Source organism: Trichosurus vulpecula, chromosome 6 (assembly GCF_011100635.1).
Source record: "Trichosurus vulpecula isolate mTriVul1 chromosome 6, mTriVul1.pri, whole genome shotgun sequence".
NCBI lineage: Eukaryota > Metazoa > Chordata > Mammalia > Diprotodontia > Phalangeridae > Trichosurus > Trichosurus vulpecula.
The window spans coordinates 259,254,739-259,282,339 of NC_050578.1; the positions used below are offsets into that span (position 1 = coordinate 259,254,739).

The window sequence follows — 27,601 nt, forward strand, 5'->3', positions numbered from 1 at the left end:
TCAGAAGTATAAAAAGATTTTATTAGTGCATATATACAAATTTACAAAGTCAAAAACTGGAGAAATACAAACAGCTTTAAAACACAATTTGCTTTTCCTTCAGTTTAAAGAAAGTGACTTTTACCTGATTGTGATAAGATACAAAATACAGAGAGAACAGGGAACTGTTTAAATACTGGAATCTTTACAGAGTGTAAGTACAATGCAGAGACAGAAGGAAGGTGCGCTTGAGAACACGGTAAAATGGAGACACAAACACATTAATCTGGACTCAGTTGTTCCTGACATACTCATCCTGCTAAGAGCAAGGTATTAAGAAATCCACCCTTCTTCACCCGAGATATTACATGGCAACTTGTGGGAAATTCTAAACCCAAGCTCCACAAAAGTGTCTACGTGAGATGAGTACATTCAGCTCTAGAATCTGTGGACAATAGCCACCGGGAACAGTGCAGACACTTGTCAGTATGGGAGAAATATCAGACCTAGGGACTGTAGAACATGGGTGGCAGGCAGCCCAAGGTTGGAAGCATAGGCTGGGATTACCAGGCTTGAAGCAAGTAACAAGCTTTTTGGAAAAAAGAAGAGAGCTGTTGCCTTCTACTTAAATTGCACTTGTTGGGGACAGATGGTCAAGGGCTCCATATTGGAAACTACTCCATCTGGAGGAACCCTCAGATCTCCCCACCCCCTCCTCCCTACCTCCCACCCTGGCCTGGTGAGCATTTCCTTCACACTGTATTAAGCCTGTGATCAAGATACTGCTCCTCAGCCTCAGCCTGATAAAGTGGTTAGCCTACACACAAAGTGTAACTGGCTAAGGCAGTGGAGGAAGTCCAAGGGCCTGGCCCTTTAACTGCAGCCACTATGATTCCAATCCTCAAAGAGGAGGGAAATCTTGGTTTTGCTTATGTTCGTTCATCAAATCCAGGAAATTCACTGCTCTCTCCCAAAACATTTACAGTTTATTTGACAACAGTAAAACTGGTAAGACTCTTTAACTGTACATGAAAATAAAACACAAATGACCCAAATAAATTATGTGTTTGAAGCTGTTTTTCTCCTCTTTAGTCGAGCACGCCAGTCCTCAGGAAGGGCCTCAAAATTAGCATTTCTCTCAGCCATGCCACTGTGGAAACAATGGACAATTACTTCACCAGAAAGAGAAAAAAAACCTAAGGTTCTTTTGTTCCTGGGCAGTGGGGACTTCTCACAGACCCAGTCTTCTAATTAGTGGCGTATTTCAGAAGGTGCACACTTCCAAGTTTTTATGGGAAACAGTAGAAGTCCCCATATGTTCCTACCCTTCCAATCCAAGTAGAATCTTGCCCCACTTCCAAAAATGCAGAAGTATTTAATGAGCTTTCCCTGTGCCCAGCACCAGTGAGGTGCTGATGACACTGAGGCAAAAACCAAACAGTTCTTGTCCTTGAGGGACATGAGGCTCCACTTCTTGGAGCAGGAGAGGGCAGCATCTCTCATAATTCCTGGTGGAGGAACAAAATCTGTTTATATCATAGGCTTATTGGGTTTTTCACCTGAAGAATGCTCTTTGCATGTGATAACCAAGATCACATTGCAAGTACTTTTCATTATCTGGTAACAAGTATTTTGTATTATTTCTCCATCTGTCCTTGAAGTGTGGAAGTTAATTCTCTTCACAGGCTATGGTCAGAGCCACTCAATCGAGTGCCCAACTTTCAAAAAAGGCCTTAAAAAAAACCATCTCATGTCTTGAATACCAAGGAAATATTTTTTTATGTGGATCTACTTATCAAGAAAGGATAAAATTCAGGGTAAGCCTACAGTTTGAAGGATAAAACCCTTCCTCTTTATCTTAAAAAAAAAAAAACAAAAAAACAAAAACCCCAAAACCAAAACCAACTACTCTTTACCTGACTAACTGCTGCTGTTTCCATTCCTCAATCCGCTTTTGTGACGTCAATTCCCGGTCTTCATCACTAGAGCTGGAATTCTCCTCCTCATCTAATTCCCGCTGAATACTCTGCCATTTCTTTACCAGAGATGGCATTTTTGTTTTACTCTTCTTCCCCTGAAAGAGTCCAAAATAAAATTTAGGAAAAAAACATTACATGAAAGAAACGAAAGGAGGAATAACAGCACTGACTTGAAGAATGGGATTTTCTCCCTTAGTGACAAGGCCAGACAGCTAAAAGAACAAGAGGAGGAATATCAAAAGATCTGTACAGCCAACGTGGCTATGGAGCTACAGATTTGCGTGAAGTTATTCCCTTCCTCAACAAAAGATAACCTCAGAATTCTATAGGAGACCCAAAGGGTTCTTAGAGTACTTAGACATCTAAGACAAAAAATGGGTGATGGGGATTTGAAAGATGCTGAGATCGCTGTGTGAATGGATCAGGACAAGTTTTATTGAGAGTAGTATGTTAACTGAACTCGGCAGGATTTGAGGAGTTAGAGCTGGGGGTGTGTGACAGATGTATGTTCTGGTAACAGTAATAAATAGTTTGGTGGGACCAGGGTAGATGATCCTGTTCTGAGAAGATACTCAGCTTAGAATGTTAATTTAGCCTTTGTCTTATTTACTCAATAAAGCCTACAATGGCAACTACAACTTATTTCCCTTGGTCTGTACTTCAACCTTCATCATTTAAATTAACATGATGTTCATGGCAATAAAATGGTATGTCTAACAAGTTGCGTGTGTGCTTGAACATGCAAGTGTGACAGACACACACACGCTCGCAGGCACAACACTATTAAATTCTACAACCCCCATATTATATTGTGGAAAAAAGCTGTAATCCTACAAAATGTCTATCTTCTGTTTTCTTCTCTTCCCATTGGTTGAACTGAATATCCTCTTCAGAGCTGTCTATTTCTCTGACTCCCTAATGTGGGAGTTACTATCCTCAGTCTCATTCTTTCAGCCCCTCCTCCGATTTATGCTGATTCCACCTCTGTAACATCTCTCAAATCTGTCCCTTTATGTTCCCATATTGCTGCCACTTTTTAACACGGGAGTTTATTCCCTCTCCAAACTGACTCGTACTGCCACAATCTCCCCAAAGGTCTTCCCACTCTCCTCCTCCACCTAAGTCAAGTTCACGTTACTTGACCCAGCATTCAGGGTTTTTCCCAATTTGTTATCTTGCTTTGCAGCACCTTCCTACTACCATAAAGTCCCTACCTACTGAATTCCTAAGTCACACTTTAAATCCAAATTATTTAGCACAGTTCTCCAATCAAAATAGTCGTTTGCTATGTCTATAACAGAGTTTGGAATACATGTCCTATACCTTGTCCTTCTTCCCCTTTCTGCTCTTCTCTGGTGGTGGTATTTTGGGAGCAGGTGGAGGTGGAGGCTCTGTAATGCTAGCAGTACTCAGTAGGCTTCGAGATGGGACTGGCTGTAATGTGGGAACAGTCATTCTAACCGGTAAAGGACACTCAGGATAGGACATAACAGCAGGTGATGCTGCTAGGCCCAGATAACTTGACTGTAGACCCATGCCTGTGGCCTGGTGAGTGGTGCCTGTGGTTTGATGAGGGACATCTGAGGCTTGTTGGTGGCTGACATTTACAGTTTGGTGACCTAAAAGAGAAACACCATAAAAATCACATAAATGACAAACAGCACACGTCATTAAGCGGGGCATTTGAGCCTAACAGAGATTTCTGGAACAAACCTCTACTTGTCAAGCTGTCCTTACAGGATACTTAAGAATCAAGTACAAGATGAAAAGAAAAATCCTGTTTCATCTTAACCTTTCCACTTTCTAGTAGAATTTAGAATAGCTAATTGATCCTTCTACTTTAAACCATTCACGAGACAATCCAGAGAGTCAGTTAATCAACAGTATGAACTGCAGCCACTGTCTATATTCAAGCAGTTTTTACTCTCTCCCCTGAGCCACACTGCTCATTGGTGGCAAGGTCAGAAGTAGCATCTAGGTCTCTCCTGACCTCTGCATGGACTGAAGTTGCTTTAAAAAGTCCTTTTGGATTTACCACATCACAAGAGAAGCGCCAAGATGCTGCTCACCTGTACTTAGGGCTGGCTGGCTGTAGAGAACTGGAGAGCCACCAATGGTGGCTGATCTCTGGGCCACTCCAGTAGTTTCTGGGGCTTTCCTCTTCACTGCTCTGGTGGTGGTTGAGTTGGAGGTGCTGGAATCAACTGAACTCTAAAACAGAAAAAAAAAAAGTTCTGATGAGGAATTTTAGACATAAGTTCAATACTGTCTTCTAAAAACAAAACAAATAAGATCTTTTAAAAAGCTACAGTTCCTTTAACAAGAGGCCACCCAAGATCCCTATGGGTGCCACTCACCTGGCTGCTAACAGCTGGAGTTGATACAGAGGGCTTTAAAGGGGCATCTTCTTCGGTTCCTGGGGCAGGAGGCTCTTCATTTTCCTCATCCTCCATCTCTACCTCCTGAATCTCACCATCTTCTCCGGGAGGAGGTGGGGGTGGGGGAGGAGGTGACTCTGGGGGAGGGGGAGGTGGCGGTGGCATTTCTAAGGGTAATGGAGGCTGAAGCACAGGAACATTGGATTGAAGGAGGGTCCAAAATGGAGTAAGTGGCACGAGTGATGCAGAAGAGACTTGACCAGAAAAGGGCTCTTTACAAAGAGAACCTAAGATAGACAAATACATGTTAGGAGAAAAAAAAAGACCCTTGGATAGACAGCTAATTGTTGGCACCACAAATGGAAAAGCAGAGTATAAAGACGACGTGGACGCCAGGAAACACCGGACTTCCTGTCTTCCTTCCACCTAAGTCAATTCCATCTAGATTCCTTACACACTTGTACTTTGTACTGCCCGATTTAATGCACTCAAAAATGTTATTAAAAAGCTTCTTTCAGAGGCTACTCTGGCTGAGATCAGTTTCTTATTGGGTCTGAGACCGCATGGAGAATGATGCAATTTGCAGAGGTGGAAGTGGGTAGAATGACAGAGAGTTAAGGTAACACCGAGTTTTAAGCTAAATGGAAGTCTAGGGAAAAAAGGGACCAGCGGGAAGGAAGAGGCAGCCTGGAGTGGCGAGGAAATCTTCCTCCCTTGCCCCTTAGCTTTCTAATCAAGTTTCATTTAGGTTAAGTAAGTTACTAGCCAAGGGGCAAACAGTACAATTCACCAAAGAATGCAAGTTTTTGATGAGAGTGGACAAATTTTTAGAATATGGGGCATTATGGAATCCTCAATAGTGGTATCAGAGGTGATTCCAGAAAGTTAATGGGCGGCCTGATGTCACCAGGTCTTTGGGAAGAGGAAGTAGCTGAAAACAGGGCTCAGAAAGGGGAATAGAAAGGCAACAAAGGCCAAGCCATTCCTACTTTGTCTGGTGTCCTGGCAACAAAACCACCACTGAAAATGTGTTGCCAATGCAAAAGATCTCAAGCCTAGTGTGTGAAGCTGGACTTCCTCTAATTCAGTCTCAAATGTGTGAATCAGTCCTTCTAGCTCAGCAAGGTGACCTCCTTCAATTTATCTCCTTCTTCTGAGAAGTGGTATACAGAAGGAAGAAAAAGGAATTAATACCCCTCCTCCACTTTATTATTAGTATAGGATTTTCCCTATTTCCTGAGAATATTACAAAGGGGGAGGGGGAGTTGGCGTAAAGATTTTCTTCTCTTGAATTTACAGAATGGTGAACCTGGAAGAAATCGCCCAAACACTTATTTGAGAAATGAGGAAAATGAAGCAAAGCCTAGGTTCAATGTTTTACAAAACATTTCCCTAGTTAGGAAACGAAACAAATCTAGGGACCTAAAACTCTCAGCCAAACTAATCTCACCTCTCAGAGAATGGATCCAGCTGCAGCCACCTGTTAACAGTTTCATGGTCAAAAGCAGTGTTAAACATGGACTTACAAGAGAAGTTTAATGTAATTCAATAGAATATATAGGTTGCATAAACCTAGAAAAATAGGGATACTGTATTTGTAGTTCCATATAACTCAAAGAAAACAATCAGCCAATAGTCCTTAGCTTCTAGAGTATTGCTATGTAGAAGACAAAGGTAGATATTAATGATACTATTTGAAAAGCTACAAGCTCATAAAAGCATCTGGATATTCCACAGATCTTAAAGCTGCTCTTAATGAGTGCATACAAAAAGAATATAGTGTGCCACCAAAAGACTATGTAGTTCACCCAACTTTGGATCTTTTAGATGCTTTGCAGATTAGATAAAAGCATTCGCCATACTGCAGGTCAGCAGACCACTATTAAAGTGTAGATGAAGGGCTCTCACCATTACAGGATCATTCTGACTTAGCTAAAGCTGCACTACGGGCTTATAGAGTGACCCATCCTGCAATGGACATCTGCAGGAGTCCAGCCAGATGGGAATCTAGAGTGATGCACTTAGGTTTGTTTTTAGAGATTAGAACTAGGATAGATAATCAGCAGCATTAGTAGGCTTCTTAAGGACTAGTGACAATTCTATCCCTCCTACCAAAGCAACAACATACTACTAGCGCTTGTGAAATACATGGCCAAGATTGATGGCTTGATAACAGCTGATGAATTATGAGCAAATTAAATGTTCAAATGGTAGGTTGGAGCTGAGTGCAAGTACTCAGGATACATTAGTATATAGATGAAGCCTTGGTTGTGGTATGTAACATTAACCCTAACTAAAATTTGATCACCTTTGTGTATATTAGTTTGAAACAAAACAGATGCCAAATTACAGCAGATACCAAGTACATTAAAGATCACTATGCATTAGTAATTTACGCTTAAGTTAATTCAAAATCTACCATCTAAGCCTTAACAATGACAGTCTTTTTGGGCCCAAGACCTGTAAGGTACCTTGATGTACTGGCTTGAATTTGGCTTATGTGTTAACATTTTGATTCAGCACTCAGTTTGAGAGCACATGGACATCTATAGCATAGACTTGTCACTGTTCTGGTCACATTGACATATGCCACTTTTTTTTTTATTAGTACTCAGAAAATCCTCCAAGACTGAAGAAGCCCAAGTCTGGCTGCCATAAAGAATGGTACCTCCACAGGTAATCCTACTGAACTACAATATGGGAAATTATCTCTTAAAGTTGAGAACAATGTGAATGGCGAGTTCTGCATCCTCCACATTTTTTTCTACGCATGTTTACCCATACATGTACTTTCATCCCCACCTCGATGTATTCACATGTACAAATTAATCTGCTGGTACCATGGCTAGAGACAAAAGGCAGGAAGCAATAGTTAAATTAGGAGCTATAACTTCAGGCCTGAGGGATTAAAAAAGGGTAACTTTCTGATGCTAAAATTTGATTACAGGTGACAAAACTTAAGCAAAGTCAAGAGTTTCTAGGTATCCTGAAAAATTGTCCACCTTCAGGAATAAAGGAGCTAAACAGATATTTACAGCATATTTAGATATTTGCCAGTTCCTTCACTCCAGAGACACCACCGTTTTTTCCATTAAGTGCTATTAAAGACACTACTTGCATGACTACATTGATTGATTGAACTTTTCTTCTTCAGCAGGCCTGGAGGTAATGTGTGCTATTTTCCATAGCACACCTCTCAGCTGCACCAAGCAGTGATCAGTTTGTTTTACCTTACGCTGGTCCTGTCTCATGAGGTACTTGGCATGGACAGGCTTGATGGTCCCCACAGCATGACCTACTTCACCTCCAGGGAGGAGGTTGAGGGAGCTACTTTAAAAACATCTCCACTGCGTGGAATGAATGCCTTGGGATTTTCTTTCTGGCAGAATCAAGTGGGTGACTAGAAAAGGCAGGGAATAAATGGATGTGGATATCACTTTTAGTGTTCCCGGTGCCATTGCTAGCAAGGTTAGTGATGCTAGAATTCCTCTATGTGAAGATTATATGAATGGAGAGAAAAAAGTGACAATAATTCATGACCTCACAGTTAGGCAGGGCTGAGATCTAAAGGATACTTTATATGCCTCCCAAGAACTACATTCAAGCTTCTTCATTCAATCACTACGTACTAAAAATCACCATAATCAACTTAAGACTTATAACTATGACTGTACAGGGAGGGGTCAAAAAAGAAAACTCGTTCTCATGAATACTCAAATGAGATACTTCAGTTTTGCAAATATAGATTAGAATATGATCCTAGTTTCATATGGATAGTTAATATGGAGAGAACTGATCAGGAAGGATGCCAATCTGGGGACAGGGTTCTGGAAGGTAACATTAGTTTTCACATAAAGCTGCCTTGCGTGTAAAAAGTTTCCATGGCTCTCAGATAATCATGAGTCAAGTTATTCATTTGGAGGGAAGGCAGATTTCTGTTTCATTTAGTAAGCTGCTAGTTGTATCCATCTTCATTTTAAGTGTTTCTACTGGATCTACTGGATCAACATAGACCAAACTAACCTTCTTGTTTAGTAAGAATAAATTCTGTATTTCACTTGCAAAATATGTGACTAATACAATTTCAAATAATTACTCTTCTTGGAGGTCCAAAGTAAAGCTGGAACTCACATTCTGAAAAAAACTACTTGTCTAGAGCCTATTATATAGAATTGACTTTACCAAGTGCAGAGATACAAAGAAACCAAAGTTACCGTTTTTCTCAGAGGTTAGACACTCCTGGAGACCAAGGCAAAAGCCTCCCAGCTGGGACTAACTTGTTGTTTGCTACCCCCATGGTCAAATGCAGCAACTGCTGTCACCCCAAGTTAGTAGAGCAAAACTAGTGATCATGTCAAGAATCCATTTCTCCTTCTGTTACTAAGAAACAGCAGCAGCTAGAGAAAGTGATCTTCCTTTACATACATATCACCTGCTGCCTTTCTGAGATAAACAATTCAGTTATTTTTGTGTGACTTTCCAACCACTCTCTGGCACCGTCATTTATTTATCCCTGAAGGTAAAATGTCATTTTCTCACATGTAGAGAAAACTTAGATAGCCAAGGGGATCATGTCCAGACTTCAAGAACTACCAACTGGGCAATGTGAGTATCATTGACCATTTCCAGTAATGACTTTCTTCTGGTGTATAGCATTATTTTGGCCTGCCATGGCTCATAACTATCTCAGTTCGACTCATACAAAATGCCAGTCTTGTTACACGCAGTATCTGTCACCTTCCTGTCGTGACAGGGCATGAAAAATCAGATTACTATCTGATTAGCAGTCACCCTAATTCAATGCTCCCTCCTTTGTACTGTAACAGGTCACATAGCCTTATAGCTCATGGAGACTCAGAACTAGGCCTGACAGATTCAAGGTAATTTTCAAAAACAATTTTAAAGTTATTGATGCTCCAACAGCACAGCAGAACCACTCCAGGCACAGGGTTTTTCTTAATGTTTTCCCTCTTTTGGGTTGAACTACTATTTTTTAGTTAGTAGTTAGATATATCCTTAAGAAAAATTGCTCTTCTTTTCACAAGCACTTCCTGTGCGGGCCCTTCCTGCCAAATGACTAGACTGCAAACTGCCACCTTTACCTGTGGAATTCTCAGTGGATTCTCCAGAGTTTGCATCAGCGCCACTTTTCTCTTTCAAAATTTGTTTATGAAGAGTCTCTGCTCTATTTTCTTGGGCTTGCCCTTCTTCCTCTTCTTCTTCACCATCTGGGAACTCCCACTGAGACTCGCCCGAGTGTTCGTTTACATAGAAATAACGTCTATGATCCCTAAATCACAAGAAAGAAAACACACGTTTTAAGACCTAATCTCCTGTAGTGACACTTCCACTTGGTCCTGTCCCAGGACAGCAGTCTGCTCTCACAGGGAAGAACCTCTTCTTAATGAACTGCTATTCACAAAGGCAACAAACAGCTTTGAGAATTGAGGAAGGAGAGCCAAGGATGATTCAAAGCTATTTGCACTGCCAGCAGCTCTGTGAATACAGCCCTGAGCCCTCCAACTCCAACAGATGACGGGCTTGCAAAACATCTCATTTTTTGCCAATGCTTAACAGGGTTTCAAGTTTCATTAATGAAGGGACTCAATCGCTTAGAACCCTAATTTCCCTTCCAAAGAAGAGAACAGCGGAGTTTGTGAAAGATGGCTCTTCCCCTCTTGGACCGTGGAATTCACATTTCATACTCTTGATATCAAACACAGTGAAAGCTAAAGAGAGGGAGAGGATCTGGGAGCTGAAAAATAAAAGAGCAAAGATTTCAAATAACGAAAAAAAAATCAAGAAAAGCCAAATATAAAAAGAAATATTTTCGTCTGACCTGCTGGCAGAAGATAGTAATCTTGCTCTTCATTCACATCTTTCGCCACGAAGCTTTCCTTAACTTCACCGAGGTTAATCAGGAGTAGTTGCTTCCAGAGGTCCTGTAAAGCGCACAGAGCTCTCGCATGCGCTTAACCCCCAAGCCCGCCCTACTCCGTGAAATTACACTCTGGAGAGTAAAAACCAGCTTTGTCCAATCTTGGGAAAAAATCCGTTACATGGAACACTTTAAACATTTGCTTTTTGTTTCTCCAATTTGTGGCTGGCCCAAACTCTGTAAGTGCTGGTGGTGCTCTGCCTGCCCAGCACCGCTAACCGCAGCTGCTCGCAGTCTCCAAGAGGGCGTCACGTCGTCAGGTGGTGATGATCACAAATCATGTCTGAGATGTCAAAGGTGAAAGGTGAAAAGGGGAGAAGAGTGCGTACCTGTCCCAGTGGCAGGACCAGCCTTTAGGAGTGGCGTTTATTTCATACTGTTTTAGTTGTTCTGCAGCATCCTGTAGTTTTCGTTTGAGGTAGTTTCCGTTGAGAGCTCCTTCTCGCCAGTCTGCAATCCGCGTCTAGCAACAAACAAATTCAATTCATTGTTCTAAGGAGTAATGTGGCCGGCTCCACGGGCCCAAAGCTGTGCTGCTCCAGCCGGGAATGGTGATAACAACATGTATTGACTGACTCCTGTTGGGGTTTGACTGAGATCTTGTGGTTCATGGGTGGGAAGGTATCACTGGGATCTGAATCCAAATTTTCATCAGTGTAGGGAAGTCATCAGGATGCAGATGCCTTCCACTGATGCACATCACCAACTCACCTTTAACTTATATTCTGAGAGGCTAGCTGGGGCACTGAAAGGTTGGTTAGGTGTCCTGCTCAACAACAAAGCTAATGTGTGTCAAAGCTAGGACTTGAACCCAGGTCTTCCCAACTCCCCAGCCAGCCTTGTCTATGCCACATTGCTACGGAGGTTAGCTTGATCAACCGATGACCTCCTGCACTCTAGGGGTGATTCATGTAACATGGGGCTCTAGTGGATTCTAAGGTAGTCTTACTTTGATAACTTTGCATATCACCTATCCATTATTACTTGTGAAAATGTAGAACCAATCTACTAAGTTACTCAACTTTGGTTTTAAAAATGTAATCTATAATTTCTTTTTCTAGAACTAGGCCTGTTTGCTGTTGGTTGGTTAAGTTTGCTAAAATACTGGCCAGGGCCACAGGTTTCACTTCCTAGTGGCCTGATTTCTTCAGTTGTATCCGACAAGTGACACATTTCTGTCACACATGAGGCACGAGAGTGTGTAGATCCCCCCTGCCAGTTACTGGAATGGCTCCATGAGCACTGGTGTGCTGTCTGGACATCAGAAGTGCTTTCATGCAGTTACAGAACAATATTCTGTACTTCTACAGCGCTGTAAGACTTGTGAGGCGCTTCAGCAGCCAACATTTTTAAGGTCTAGAAAGCACATTACAGACCAGTTCATTTGATCCTCACAATAACACTGGGGTAGGTGTAATTATGCTCTCCATTTGACAGATGAGGAAACTGAGGTAGAGAGGTGAAATGACTTGCCCAGGATCACACAGCCACAAAGGGCTTGAGACAATCTTGGAACTCAAGTCTCCCTAAGTCTAGCACTATATCTATCATGCCATCATAGTTATGTTTTTACTTTACTTGTGTTTCCTGAACTGGCAGTTCAGAGATGGATTGAGAGAAAAAAAAAAATCACCCTTGAATTAAAAATTTAATACAATCTATCAAACAGATCATCACACAGAGAATTGAACCAGCAGAACCTACCTCAGTCTGTAAGAGCAACACATGGAAATTGGAGATGGATTGTCTGCTTATTCCTAGGAATTCCAGTTTACTGGTCAGGGTATTTGCTAGTTCTCCAATCTGAAACTATTCCCCAAAGGAGAAAAAGAGAAAGAAAAAGAATCCAAGAAGTCAACATCAGTTCCTATGAACCTCCTATCCACTGACTGACAGATACCCAAATTTCATCTGGATGGTTTTCTTCTCTAGGCAATCTCTTTGACTCATAGTCACAAATGCAGAGCTAGGTTTGGGGTGGACGCTAATAAAAAGGCCTTGAGAACAGAGATTATCGACATTCTTCCTCTGCAGTGAAATATCTACACACGAACAATGAAGTAGTACATACGAACATGTAAAACATGACGTGTCTGTCAAAACCAACTGGATGCTAGGACATATCATCAGTACATTTCAAACACAATTTAGAATGATAACTTATTTGACCTAAAAATTCAGAACTCTACATTTTAGCACCCCCAACCACTTGTTTCTAAATAATAGGCCTTTTAAGTGGATGTGTACATGGAAGCCTCAAACACGAGCTAGATTCTCTCATTGTCCATGCTCTACTTTGTTCCAATGTTGCCCCAATTCTTTCAGGTAAAAATAAAACAAGCTATTGGCTGAGGTAGTCTTCTGCTGGCGGGGCAATCACCACACCCAGTTTATAGGATGGTCGTTAGAATAAAGTATATTGCTAGCTATAGCTATAGAATCATATTTTTTTCCCCTAGTCCAAACAAGGATTGCATTTGTGATTGTGCTCTTAGAATAATGCTCTAGACAAATCCACTCTGTCCTTTACCCCTTCACCCTACTGGTCTGGTGTTCATGCAACTTTTCAAAAGATTCACTTACAAGGAAACCAGCCCATAGATTATTAGCTGGAAGAAAATGACCTGGCCAAAGTCATACAGGTGGTGGGGCCAAAGTGTGACCCAAGCTCTTTCTACTCCAAAGCAGGTAACTTTTTGGCCTGAAAACAGGTAGCACTTCTCCAATGAAGTCTCTTTGAAAAAAATATATATGTATACATTTTTTAAAAAATTCAGTTTTTACACAAGTGAAATTTGGGGGAAGCCCAATACATAGCCTAGCCGGATTAAAACATAAATTGAATCCAAGGCAAAATATGGACTTTCAATAAAATAGAGGACTTTCAAGCTTTCTCAGTGAAAAGACCAGAACTGAATAGAAAATCTGACTTTCAAACACAAGAATCAAGAGAAGCATGAAAAGGTAATCAAGAAACGGAAATTGCAAGGGACTTACTAAAGTTGAACTGTTTTGTTTACATTCCTACATGGAAAGATGATGTGTATGATTCATGAGACCTCAGTATTAGGGTAGTTGAAGGGAATATGCATATATGTATATATATGTTTATGTATATATATAAGTGAATGTGTATGTATGTATATATCTATGTGTATATGTATGTATGTGTATGTATGTGTGTATATATGTGTTTATATATATGTAAAAAAGAGAGCAGACACAGGGTGAGTTGAAGATGAAGGGAAGATATCTAAAAGAAATAAAATGAAATTAAGGGATGAGAGAGCTGAACATACTGAGAGAGGGAGATAGGGAGAGACAGAATGGGGTGGATTATCTCGCACAAAGGTGGCAAGAGGAAGCAGTTCTGTGGGAGGAGGGGAGAGGGCAGGTGAGGGGGGAATGAGTGAACCTTGCTCTCATCAGATTTGGCCTGAGGGGGAATACCATACATACTCAGTTGGGTATCTTACCTCACAGGAAAGAAGAGGGAGGAAGATAAAAAAAAAATAAAAGGCAGGGGATGATGGAGGGGAGGGCAGATGGGGGTGGAGGTAATCAAAACAAACACTTTGGAAAGGGGACAGGGTCAAGGGAGAAAATTCAATAAAGCGGGATGGGTTGGGAAGGAGCAAAATGTAGTTAGCCTTTCACAACATGAGTATTGTGGAAGGGTTATACATAATGATACATGTGTGGCCTAGGTTGAATTGCTCGACTTCTTAGGGAGGGTGGGTGGGAAGGGAAGAGGGGAGAGAATTTGGAACTCAAAGTTTTAAAACCAGATGTTGAAAAAAAAAAGTTTTTGCATGCAACTAAAAAATAAGATACACAGGCAATGGGGTGTAGAAATTTATCTTGCCCTACAAGAAAGGAAGGGAAAAGGGAATGAGAGGGGAGGGGGGTGATAGAGGGGAGGGCTGACTGGGGAACAGGGCAACCAGAATATAAGCCATCTTGGAGAGGGGGGGAGGGTAGAAATGAGGAGAAAATTTGTAATTCAAACTGTTGTGAAAATCAATGCTGAAAACCAAATATGTTAAATAAATAAATTTAAATTAAAAAAAAAACCATAAATTGAAAAGTTTAGCAAAATAAGTAAGAACATAATACAGTGATAACGTTCATTTGTGATTTTCTAAGTTAATATGTGGCCCAGGAGGTACCCGTTTCTATTCCAGTTCGAGACTGATGTAAATCAAATGGTGGTTCATGTACTACCAAACTACTCTTTACACAATGGATGAATAATTGATTCCTTTCTGCTCAGGTCAGTTGCATTTCAGTCTCAAAAAAGATTTTTTGCTAGTTAAACTGTAATAGGAAAATATACTGATAGTATTAACTAGAAAAAAAAGTAAATCCTACAAGGTACTAGTCACTCCTGCTGGCCTTACAGTTACTATACTTGCTTGCATAAATCTATGTGGAAAAGAACTTCTATAGAGGTAATGCACCTAGCAATTTCTTAACCCTAACCCCAACTTGTGAAAATAACTCACTAACTCATACCCTGTGTAAATGACCATTTATGTTTTGCATATAGTAAAAATTGTTCATTTTGCTAAGTCACAGTCTTCTTAGTGGCAAAAGGCTGATTCGAATACACATTGACAAGGTTGCATTAATTAACATACATACCTTCAAATCTTGTTCTTCATCCAGCTTTGGCACTGTTTGTGACTTCAGTTTTTCTGAAGATTCTTCTGCTTCTAGCTCTTTGTCTGAATTCTCTTCTATTTTCTCCGAATTCTCAGTGCCCATCACTGGAAAAGGAAAACACATTAACCTTGCTGACCATAGTTCTCTCTACACAGCCCCTTTTTCCCTTTAGGTTAACGTCTGGTCGTGGCAGAAAAAGCCTGGGAAACTCCAACTTCTCATTATTCCTTAATTTTAAACTTGTGATCAAAGTGATGGATGCCTTTTTCGTTCCCTGTTGCTTCGTATCCATCTTTCTTAGAAAATGTTTACTAGAAGATAAAACTTTTCAAAAAGAATGACTCCAACCCCTTGCCGTCTTCATATCCCAAGTGCCCAGCAGTTCTTTGCATGCAGTGGGCACTTAATAAATGCAGGTTCTCAATGCCTTCTTGATTTTTAGTGTTAATACTTAGCGAATGAGCCACTAGGAATTCTTTCCCAAACTGTCCCTTGTGAATGGCTTTCAAATTGCTCTGCTGATTCTATGAAACTCAGATGCTAGTACCTGAAACATGGCATGGACAAGAGGTGCCCAAGAGATGGGCTCTGGGCATTTTCAATGAATTCACCAAACTAATGCCCACTCCTTGCCATAATCTTATTCAGAAGTTCCCTTATGTCTCTGATGTCAGTGTCCACCAGCACTGGAACTCTCTGGTGGGGAATGGAAAATGGCGCATTATCAACTCTAGGTCCACTCCACCGGACATCCTGGTTCCAGTTCCTCTTACTTTGGCTTTACTTTTTAAGCTATTAACTTCAGGTCTACTACTCTAATTTCTATAGCTGTCAATACAGACACAACTTGGACATCTTAGGAAATAACGAAATCCTCCCAGAGGCCTCCCACAGACGTCCTTTTGAACAAAACACCCGCAGAACCTGGAAATTTTACTAACTGCTTTACTGTTGATCCAACTAACGACATTTTTCTTTCAATGTACCTCAATTTCTGCTTTCAAATATCCTACTAACACTAGCCTCATGTTTTCATAACAAACTTTTGTAGTTTTTTACTATGTCCCCTCTGCTTTTATGTGTTCTCTATAAAAGGGAATGGATCTTTATCCAAAATGTCCCATTGATTAATTTATATTTCATGAAGATATTATAAGCGATGAATATTAAGGACGGGATAAATAACCTTGTCACAAATACTATCACTAGAGGAAAGTAATACCCTAGAAGATTCCTTCCAAAATGCTATGAAAATCGTTGAATTACCAATTTCTCCATTTTCTGGGGTCTCTCGGCCAGTTTTGCTAGAACTCCGGCTGGTAGATTCTGGACTGGTAGCTCGGATAAACATCTTCCATTTCCCTCTTTTAGACATAAGTCTACGCATTCCATCTTGAGATGCTGATTGACTGATATCAGAACGTGGACTAGACCCTGACACACTACCATCTCCTTCCTCCAATGCCCGCAGTTCTGCCTAGAAAAAAAATCGAACAATAAAGTTAAAGTTACATCAACTGGTCATTTTAAGAGTTCGACTAAGTGCCCAGAATACAGTATATGCTCTTTAAACACAGAATAATACATCTTCTAGCTCTCTTTATAGCTCTAAAACGTAGCATCAATGTGCCAAGATCTGCACAATAGATTCAAATTATTTGTTAATAATGATCCTGTAGTTAATGTTTAGAAAAATACAGATCATTTCCCCTATGTTCAAGGACAGTATCTAAAGATCTCAGAATAGAAAAGCTCTTCAGAATCTATTCCTCACACAAAATGGTTTATACAGCTACCTTTTCTTCTAAAGCTCCCTCCCTATAGGAGAAATTCCCAACTATGGGTCCTCTGATACTTGCTTAACTACCTTTGAAGAAGATGGATCTGCCCCACACATCAGTGACTTCTGCTGGCACTAGCAAGCAGAAATGGCACCAGGGTCTGGAAGTTCACACTAAAAACCTAAATTCCCATGGACTACATGATAAATCTTTACTCTGTCCTTTTCCTGGGGTGGCCCTAGATTTTCCTGACTCTGAGGCCAGATCTCTATCCACCTATCCACTTATTTAGCCAACAAGCAAAAGTTATGAAGTGCCTACTATATGCTAGGCACTATGCTAAGCATTGGGGATACAAGCGAAGGCAAGATAGTCCCCGTTCTTAAGGAGCACACAGCCCAACATAGGAGACAACAGACAAACAATTATGTGTAAACAAACTATTGATAGGATAAATTGGAGATAATACAGAGAGGGAAGACAGTAGTTGGGGGGTGGGGGTGGGGGGAGAGGAGAAGAGATTGGGAAAGGCTTCCCACAGAAAGTGAGATTTTAGCTGGGACTTGAGGGAAGCCAAGAGGCAGAAATAAGGGTGGACAGCCAGAGAAAATGCTCAAAGTAGGACAATGGAATGCCTTGCTTGAGAGAGCAACCAAACAAGTAGGTCAGTGTCACTGGATCTTGGGGGAAGGTGGGGGGTGGGGTGGGGTGCGGTGGGAAGAGAAAGTGTTAGGTATAAGAAGAATGGGAAGGTAGGGGAAGCTATGAAGGGATCTGAACACCAAATGGGATTCTATCGTTGATCCTGGAGGTGATAGGAAGTCACTTGGGGTGGGGGGAGAAAAGAAGGCATATGGGAGGGAGAGAAAGAAAGAGAGAGAGAGGGAGAGCAAGCGTGTGCGTGTGCGTGTGTGAATGACAAGGTGTGACCCATGCTTTAAGAAGATCAATTTGACAGCTAAATGAAGGATAGAGTGAAGTAGGGAGACCCACTAGCAGGCTACTGGAATAGTCCAGTCCGTCCGACTGGATAGATAAGGGCCTGCATCCAGGGTGGTAGCAGGAGAAGGGGGGGTGGGGGTGTCTGTATGAGTGATGCTGTGAAGATAAAACTGACAGGCTTGGCAACAAATGGGTTATGGGGGGTAAGAGAGTAAGGCATATGAGACCTTGCTTGTGAGCCTAGAGGACTAGGAGGGTGGTGTTGCCCCCTATGGTAACTGGGAAGGGTTTGGGTGGAAGAGATACTGAGTTCCATTTTAGACATGTTGAGTTTAAGCCCCACTCCACAAAGAAACAAGCCCGAAAGCAGTGACATTTTTAAATACAGCACATCAAAATTAAACAAATTTTTGGGATAGTAAAGCATATTCTCCTGAAGTTACTATTGTCAGAAACTAGTAAGTGGTCATCAATGCTGTAATGTGGGCAATGGCATGAAAACATCCACGTTCCATAAACTGACCAGTGCCATTCATCTCTACTCCCCACACTTACCTTTTTTCTCTCCAATACAAGCTCTAGTTCCAGGGTGTCTTGTTCTTCTTCCTCCTCACTTTCTCCTGACTGCACAACACTACAAAGATCCTCCTGGGAGTTGTCTTCTGGGTTCTCTCCCATAGCTTCTTGTGTTTTTCTTGTCCCTGACAATTCCTCTGCTGTCACCATCTCCTTTACGTCTGCTATTGGATCGACTTCTTGACAAATCACTTTTCTCCTCCATCTTTCTTCTTCTTCTTTTACACCCTCAGGCAATAAAGGGGCCAGCAGAGCAGCTGCCACCCCCTTCTTTTCCTCTTCACTATTTGAAAGAGCTTGGATACCTTCATTTACCTCCTGTAATGTTAGGGGAAATAGTCTCAGGGACCCGTTTAACTTCTTAGACACGCTTCTGCTTTTATAGCCAAGACGCCCTAAAAATGTTGGGGTAAATGGTGTCTGTGCACTTTCAGCCGCCTGAACGACATTAACAAACGTAAACCTTTGTCGTCAGTGTGCCATCCAAAGAGGATCATCACATACCCTTGATTCACCTCAAGTACCATGACTGGGAACAGCCTATGAACATTTGGGTTCTCCTAAAGTCACGATGACTACAACTTGTTCTCCTTCTCAAGATTACCTTGACTGACTATAATAAGCAAAGCTGGGAGAAGGCATTAGTAGTCTAGGAAAAAAAAGATCAAAGCATTTTACTTCCATGTTCTATTAACTCAGTGAGTAACTTTAGACAAGCCCTGAGTCCAATTCCATTTCTGTAAAATAAGCACCTCGCAGAGCTGCTGTGAAAGTCATTCATTCAAGTGATGTGTTCCCCCACCTCCCCAGGAAAAGGTGGCTCAGTTTGTCTGTCAAATGAAGACTAACTGTCCTACCTGCACCTGGAGTTGCTAGGAGGCCCAAATATGAAGAATGGATTTTAAAAACCTGTCTGCCTGCTGACAATGCGCTATCCTAAAGTACTACCTCATTTCAAAGCCACAGTGTGTAGGTAACTTGGTATCCTCAAAAATTACACCAAACAGAGCACAAATTTGAATAAGCAAATCTAACAGCAGACAATGTCTGTTGGTTCAAGCTCACTGACCAAAGGGTGGCAAGAACAACTCCTCAGCTGAAGAGGACTTGCAAAGTACATCTGCTGAAGGTGGGCTGAGAACACAACGGATGGTACACCGTCTCCAAACACGGCAATAATGCAAGACTTCAAGTTCTATTACATGCCAATAGCAACAAGAAACCTAATTCAATAAAACTAATTGAACACTAAAAAAACCTCAATACAACAACGGTGTGAGCATTAATTTAGTGCTCAGAGTAAGACAAAAATACTTCTAATGATTTCAATAGAAATGTGGGAGGAGAACCCTAACAAAGATGCAGACAGAATGAGTTAACAATCCAAAGTTAGAACCAATACTGTATTTACAAAAAAACTAACATTTCAATCATATGATTAATGTGAATAAATTACCTAAGCCGCTGGCACTGACCTTTTTAACTTCTCGCTTAACCAAGAGTGGCCCACTCTTATTAGTGGTAACAGAAAGAGCCTTTTCTTTGGAATACATATCTGCTGGCACCAGGAAACTTGTCTCAGCACCTGTTACAGAACTAAAAAGGAATATTCTTAGCAGACAGCACAGAGAAGAAGCTACAGGCAAGAACAGAGTCTTGCCACTTTATAATGAATTTCCAGTTGGGGGAAAAACATTCCAAAGATCATCCTCACCTTTGCTGGTAATGCTGTATTCCCTGTACCTGGGTAGCCAGGTACTGTGGTAGTTCCCAAGTCACTTCATTTGTTTGTGTGTTCCAATAGTAATAGCATCCTGTGTTCTCATCCCAAACTTCTTGCCAGTCTCCCATCTCAATTCCCACTAAAAGAAAACAAGCAGATTTTAGTAAAGGGGGAGCGCTTTTCAGTTTTGTTATTAACCTTATAGCCACTCAGCTCCCAAACCAGACTTCAAACAATAAATTGCCCTCCTCTTTATTATCTGCTGAAGAACCAGTCCTACAACGGCCAAGTATGGTTTAAAAAAAAAGAAAAAAACTTCACTAGTTCAACTAATATATATCTTTGAGCTCCAAAGTATATAGTTAAAAGTAATGCCTTATTACTCACCTAGGAGAGATACTTACTGGTCCTAATGAGACAGCACATAGGCATCTATTAGGGTAGATCTCAATGTAAATAGCCATCTTTACAAAACAAACATCCCAACCATCTACCTTCCAAAAATATTTCAAAGCCCACAATCTTAAGGGTTGGCAGCAAATAATTACATCTTTTACCTTTGGTACTACCAACTAAAATAATTTAAATTCATTTATAATTAACTTGATCATGAAAATAGTAAAAGTGTCCTCCGGATTTGTTTTTCCCATGCCCCCTTTGTAGGACACAGGGTGACTTCAGAGACACTACAGAACCCAGCTTACCTCCTGCCAAGGAGCACTGGGTGTCATACTGCCACCCCGGTGCTTGGGCTGACTCTGCTCCATTTGCAGATGAAGAGGAAAGGGAAGCCGTTCCAGATTCCTTGGGCTCCGGTCGAGGTGGGGTTGGAGGTGGCGCAGAAGTGCTAGCAGCAGACGCAGGCTGGGGGGCTGTTATGGCATCAATCTCCTTTAAAAGGAATAATGACAAATGTATTACATTTAAAATGAATAAAACTGGAGAAAATGTAGTTACCATTTAAAAAAACCTCTTTCCCAAGAAATGCAATTAAAGATTTAGGTGTTTAATAAATGCTTGATACATTTTATTTGAGAATAAACTATTTCAGTGGCTATCGCCACTAAAATGGAGCTATTACGAACCGCTAGGAAGTTGGCCAACGTGCTGTCAATGTCGGTGGACTGGTTTCCATTGGCCTCCTTAGGCAAGGCAGGTTTCTCAGGTACATCACCTTCATCATCATCACTGTCTGCATAGGCACCAAGCAAACACAAGCCCCCTGGTAACCAAACAAAAAGAAACCAAATTAGCAAGAATAAATGAGAACATTTTAGGAAAGGTGTCTCACATAAGATTACATGATAATTGCTACGCTCTATTTTATAAACTTTTAGTCCCAAAGCTAAATTTCACATTGTCACTTAGCAGATAATGAATGAATATTTCCTCAAAAATAAGCTCTCTAATTAGTTATTGAGCCAAAGCAGTCAACATCTGTTTCAGGCCCTCTTGAAAATACAGATATTAAAAAATCATCCTAACAGCATCCTGCTGTGCTAGTTTCTGTAGTTTGGGGACTATGAGTAATATGCCAGTATCACTAAAAGGGAATAACAGAGACTATAAGTGATCACTGGCTACAATATAACAACCAAGAAAAATATTTTTATACTAGGCTTTCAAGCACATACAATACAAAAGCAAACTAGACATTTTCAGGGTCATCCTTTCCAAATATTTATTGCTTGAGTAACCAAGCATTAGGAAGTAAAATAATACCTGGAATTGGCTCATGATAGTCATCATTAATAGAACTCCCTCAATTCAAGTTAATCAGGTTCTTCTGTGCCCCTTTTTGCCTCCTTATTTATGTCTGTCACAATTAAGATACTTAAGCATTTTTTAATCTGTCAAATTGATTCTATTTTTCTATGCCACATGTCTGAACAGCCAATCTGAAGCTACCTTGTTTCTGGATCCCATCTCTACAAATGCCTTAGCAAACATGCCAATAGTTCCAGACACTGTGTTGGAAATGTAGCCTCACTTTTTTCTCAGCATGTACATTCCTTCAAAGGGCAGTACCATTCTGTTTTAAGCCCGTGTCTCTGTGACACACAGGCTGGAAGTACAGCAGTCTCTCACAGCCTACCTCCAGCAGTGACAGGCACAGAGCTTCCCTTGCTCCATTTCCGACAGTGGCTGGGTCACTCTCCTGACAGCCTGGGGGGAGGGGCTCACCAGATTGGTGCTGGGCTTAGTGCTAGGCTTAGGGCGGATACCAAATTGGCTTTAGTTCAATTTCGGCTCAGAGCTTCTGCAACTCACCTTACCTTCCAGTGGCATAATTTTCAAAAATTTTACTCTTTTCTTAGCTTGCTTTCCACCATGTCAAGCTGGCATTCATTTTACTAACAAGAACAATTCAAATCTCCAAAAGCATTTTAAAGCTTATGAAGCACCTTCCTCAGAAAAGCCCTGAAAGTCTGAGATTTTAAATGGAGGATTGCAATTTCTATCAGTTTTCATTCACTAACATTTTTCATTGCTGCTTGCTGTTCCTAAGCTAAGTTTGGTAAACTAACTCCTCTGAATTTTTTGAATTTTAAGAGAGAAAATCCTCCTACACAATTAAAACTTAAAAAAAGGGAAATAATTAAGGATATTGGCTTAGGAAATCTCTTTAGCATAGAGTGCTAACTTTCTCTTTTTAAGTAACATTTACATCAATACTAAAAGTTTTTTTCAGAAATGGAAACAATCTTACATTCAAGCCACTAAACACTGGATACATATTTTTTAAAGTGGTGGAAGCTTATGCCTTTTTTATTCTTAAATTTAACAAAAACAAAAATGAATACTTAATTGGATACAATTTCAAACAAAAAGCATTAATGACTAAGTCACCAAGAATATAGAAATTATGAATAAAGAATAATTTTAAGTACATCTAATGAGGACTGATAAACTATTTTACAACCTATTATGTAATATATTATATTAAAAAAATTCATACTAGTAAATGACATTGGGTTCCAGTTACTAAATGGCTATATGTGCTCTGATTGAGAGAAAGAGGAGAGGGAAAAAAAGGAGGAAGAAAAGAATGGAGAGCAGATGGGCATAGGAAATTAAAACAAAATTAATTGGGTTGACAGCTTAACCTAAGTCATTAAATAGTCATGGAGTTAGTGCTAAAATGTATTTTACTTATAGATTGGTGAAAAAAAACCACTATTTCAAGAGAATGCCAGGATCACCTAAAATAGATGAGTAAGCAGCTATTTTTTCCCCTAGAGAAATATCAACACCTATAACTCTTAAATGAAAACAGACTCATTTAAACTTTTTATATGTTTCTGTACCACTTCAATGCTAAGTGCTAATGCTTTATTTTGTGAGGTCCAGACAAAAGTTCATTAGTGTTAAGAAACTCCGCCCTCCCCATAGCCCATCCTTTGAAAAGTTGCTTGTGCCCACTGAGAAACTGCTGAGCCCACAGTCACATAGCTTGTACTTGTCAGAGGTATAACTTGCCTTCCAGGTCAGCCTCTACTAGGATCTCCCCACTACCAGACTGTTTGTGGGAGAGTCAGGATGTTGATTTTTAAGTAAGTGCTCCAATTCTAGCTGTGGCTTGTGGCTACCACCTCTCCCTTAGAGATCTGCACTATGTAAGACTGCTCTCCTAATCAAATGTTAACTGTCCATTGTGCAATCTATGAGGGTATACACAAAAAAGGTGGGCCAGGACACACACAAAAAGCTACTAAATGTGATTAAATGCCATGGAGTGAGAAAGAAAAGCACTCTGGGCCATTGGATCAAGAAAGGAGCCCTTCAGGGACTCTGAAGAACAGGCATGATTTAGAGAAGCAGAGAAGAATTCATTCTGGGCAAAGCAGATATAGAAAAGTCATGATGTAAGCAAGTAAGTATCTCTCCTGGGTGAGTAATAAGGCATTACTTTTAAATATATACTTTGGAGCTCAAAAACATACATTAGTTGAACTAGTGAAGTTTTTTTCTTTTTTTTTTTTAAACTGTACTTGCAGTTGTAGGGCTGGGTTCTTCAGGAGATACTAAAGATAAACAGATATAAAACTCTTTAGGAGTATCAGCAATGAGGGTGGTTGCAGTACTCTGGATTACAATTCTTCTTGCTGCCTTTTCTAGGAATGGGTTAGACCATTTTCCATTGAAAGCCCGAGGAGGCAATTCTTTTCTCTAATCTCAGTTTAATGATCAGTAACGTCTATGCCTATTTGGTACACACTCTTTTGACTCACATTATCAATCCTTTCAAGACAAGGATCAGGCCTGAGTCTTCTATGGATTTCCCCTACAGCATGAAACACAGAATTTACCCATCTTACACAGAATATAGTCTGTGTTCAGTAAATGCCTGCTAAGTAAAGCAATCTTCATAATATGGGATACTGTTATGCATGTACTCCAAAGAGCACTTGGGGGGGGGGGTGGCGGCCCAGGGCAACTGGGGTTAAGTGACTTGCCCAAGGTCACACAAGTAGTACATGTGTCAAGTGTCTGAGGCCGCATTTGAACCCTGGTCCTCCTGATTCCAGGGCCGGTGCTCTACTCACTATGCCACCTAGCTGCCCCTCCAAAGATCATTCTACTATGTTTTTATCAAAGCATTTTTTTGAGAGTTCATTTTCGTCTGTATACTCCCTTTTTAAATACAGAAGCCCTGTAAAACTTATTTTTTTAACAGTGGATAAAATTTAGTAAATAAATAAAACATTAAGTTTGAACATCCCATTATAGTTCTGCTTCAGGGTAAAATCTTATCCCTAAACTAATTACAGTATAAAAATTTCCAGCTCCTTAACAGTACAAGAAAAAATTGAGATTTGTAAGCATAATTTCCCAAAGTATATTTAGATAGCACTACCACGTTTTCTGGCAGCTGAATTTTAGTTTTTCCAATTACTTTAATTTTAAATAATTATAAAATGAAAGAAAGTATTTAATCATTGGGAGAACTCTCTCAACATTAAATCTGCCTCAAACTGGGTGAGCTGTACAAGCTAGTGACAAGTCAGAAAGAAAGCAAAGATTTTTATATTTTTATTCTGTAGGTAATATTAAATCAATGAGACAGTGATAATCAGTCAAAACTTACTTGTTAATTCTAATTATTCTAGAAAGATAGAAAAGAAAAGAAACTAAATAGCCAAATCTGTACCTGTTGCTTTGACAGTGGTAGGTCTGGTCGGCATGACTGGTTTGGGGGGATTCTGAACAATGATTTTGGGAACTTCAGGAAGAACTTCCTGTTCATCTGAAAGGAACAGTAAAGGAAACTCAGACTACAAAATATAACATCTAAAACTTTTGCCCCAAACCAAACAAACCACTCAAGTAACATGACTTAGGCATAAAAATTAGTTCCTTACTTTTAAAAACTGTTTTAAATTTTGATCGTTATTGTTTTGACATCACCTTCATTTCTGAAGGTATCCCTCTTCTCTCTCCTACCCAGCAAGCCATCCCTTGCTAAAACTAAAAGAGGAAAATAAAGGAGTTATCAACAAAGTCTGACAGTACATGGCATGTTCCACACCCCAGAAGAGTTCCTTACACTCATCATATAACTTAGGAATTTCCAAACACGATTAAAAAAGTATTGCAAATTTTTTATCCAAACCTGTTATTTCATCATTGTCTGGAAGCCCTAGAATGCACAACTCTTCCCCAGATGCAGATCTCAAGTTGGCCGTAACTTAGTCTTAAGAGAGCTGCCTGGAGTAGTGACAGATTAAGGGATCAGCTGGTCATACAACTAGTATATATCAAGAGGCAAATCTTGAATCCAGAATTTTCTGACTGGCCTTTTACCCCTTCTCCTCCTCTACATGCCAAGCTGCTTTTCATCTAAAAATTATCACATTCAAAACCCTAAACATTTAATTAACTTTTAAACAATTACTCTCAATTACCGGTGCTATTTCACCTGAAAAGCAATATAATACAGTATTTCCATTTCTCGGTATCACACATACCAAATCAGAGGAACCCAGTTTGAATCTTTATTACATACTGTGACCTGGACAAGCCACTTAACTCCTCTGTGCCTGTTTCCTCGCCTATAAGATGAGTGGAATTAGGGCAAATGACTTCTGAAGTCTCTTCCAGTCCTAAATCTACATTCTTTCTTATAATAATGTTCTTTTAAGTAGCCTGGGAGTATTTGCCAGTAACAAAGCTCATTTAGTCATATAATAACTTTTAAGGGGATGGGATACAGATGTTGACGACCTACATCTGGAAATAAATTCCACTTCTCTAGGAATTTCATATTTTTGACATTGCTGCCAATCAGGCTTTTGCTGGATTCACTTCAACAGGCATTTACTAAACGCTTCTTAGGGGAAAGCGCTAGGCAAGGCGCTGGGGGAAGCATGGACCAAGCAGCAAACAAAGACACGCAGTTAGACCCCGGGGTCCTCCGCAGGCTTCAGGCTTACGCACGCGCCGCACAGTCATTATCGTGTGCCGGCTCGGAAGCCGCGGGGTGACCTTGGGCCAGTCACTTCCCTCAGTCAAACGAGGCTCGGCCGCCTATCTCCCTCCCTAGCTCTGGGCCCCCACCACGAGCAGCGCCGGCGGAGGCGCCGCTGGGGGCGGTCGGGGACAGCCGGCTGTTAGTCCGGTGCTCGCGCACCCGCAGGGCTCCCGGCGCTCCTTCCCAGGGCGTGATGGCGGCCCCGGCCTCGGCGTCATCCGGTGAGTCCTTCGGAAAAGGCTCCTCCCTGGCCCGAGGCCAGCCGCGGGGCGGCGGCTGCTGCGGCTTCTCCCTGCCCGCCTGGGCCCCAGACTTCTCTCTCTTCCTCCCTCGCCCCCCATCCCTCCAGGCCCAGCCCTGGAGCTCCGGGCCGGATTAGGCCCCAAGCCCCGGACTCGAGTTTGGGGTGTTCCCGGTGGCAGCGCGCCCGAGGCGGGGTGTGACTCCTACTCGAGGCCGAGGCTCCGCACGGCCTTTCCTTACCTTCCGGGGGCGAGTCCTCCAGGGAGGTCGCCACGGTGGCCGCCGTCGCTGCCGCCGCCGGGGCAGTGGTTGGGGCTGGGGCCGCCGTCGGAACCGGAACCGGAGCTGAAGCCGGGACCGGGGCCGGGGCCGGAGCAGGAGCCGGAGCCGGAGCCGGGACCGGGGTCGGGGCCAGGGCCGGAGCCGGAGCCAGAGCCGAAGCTGGGGTCGGAGTCGGGGCGGAAACAGCCAAATCAACCTCAACCTCAGCTTCAGGCTCCGCGTCGCGCCCACCTGCGCCGCTCCGAGGTCCCGGCGGGGAGAGCTGCAGGATGGGCCTCCGGCCGGGGACCGCCCGCGACTTCTTCCCCATCGCGAGCCTCTGCGCGAGCCGCCACTCGCGTCAAGGCAGCCGGCAGGGGGAGGGCAGGCGGCGTTGGCACGTCCGCACGCGATCAATATTCATGACCCACTCCCCGCCCCCGAGGCCCACCGCGCCTAACCGGCGCACCAGCGCGCACGCGCCAGCTCCAGTGGGCGGGGCCGACCCCAGCCGAGCGGACCATTGGCTGATGGAACCGACCAATGTAGCCCAGCAATCTCTGTTACGTAACAGTTTCTCTTGGGGCGGGGTAGGGGCTGGAGAGAGCTCGTCTAATCCTAGTATTTTCTTTTGTGTGTGTTTTTAGGTCTGGGGTTTGTTGGG

The 27,601-nt window shown here is 41.7% G+C and overlaps 1 protein-coding gene across 3 annotated transcripts; it reads right to left on the reverse strand.

The window, feature by feature from the left end:
• FNBP4 (formin binding protein 4) lies at nucleotides 1–27,391 on the reverse strand. Of its 3 annotated transcripts, XM_036763103.1 has the most exons (18): nucleotides 25,576–26,143; nucleotides 25,325–25,430; nucleotides 25,114–25,209; nucleotides 21,047–21,183; nucleotides 20,666–20,852; nucleotides 19,953–20,100; nucleotides 19,714–19,834; nucleotides 18,218–18,556; nucleotides 16,206–16,416; nucleotides 14,919–15,043; nucleotides 11,979–12,083; nucleotides 10,604–10,737; nucleotides 9,439–9,626; nucleotides 4,316–4,623; nucleotides 4,028–4,169; nucleotides 3,282–3,577; nucleotides 1,896–2,053; nucleotides 1–1,129 (listed from the first exon to the last, which is right to left on the reverse strand). In XM_036763103.1, exons 3-18 carry the CDS (start codon nucleotides 25,145–25,147, stop codon nucleotides 1,039–1,041), a joined length of 2,724 nt encoding a protein of 907 aa, XP_036618998.1. In that variant the 5' UTR covers nucleotides 25,148–25,209; nucleotides 25,325–25,430; nucleotides 25,576–26,143; the 3' UTR covers nucleotides 1–1,038. The 3 variants fall into 3 exon arrangements, with proteins under 3 accessions (XP_036618998.1, XP_036618995.1, XP_036618997.1); XM_036763100.1 differs by lacking the exons at nucleotides 25,325–25,430; nucleotides 25,576–26,143 and adding an exon at nucleotides 26,917–27,391; XM_036763102.1 differs by having other exon boundaries at nucleotides 25,325–26,143.
• Nucleotides 27,392–27,601: the final 210 nt, after the last annotated feature.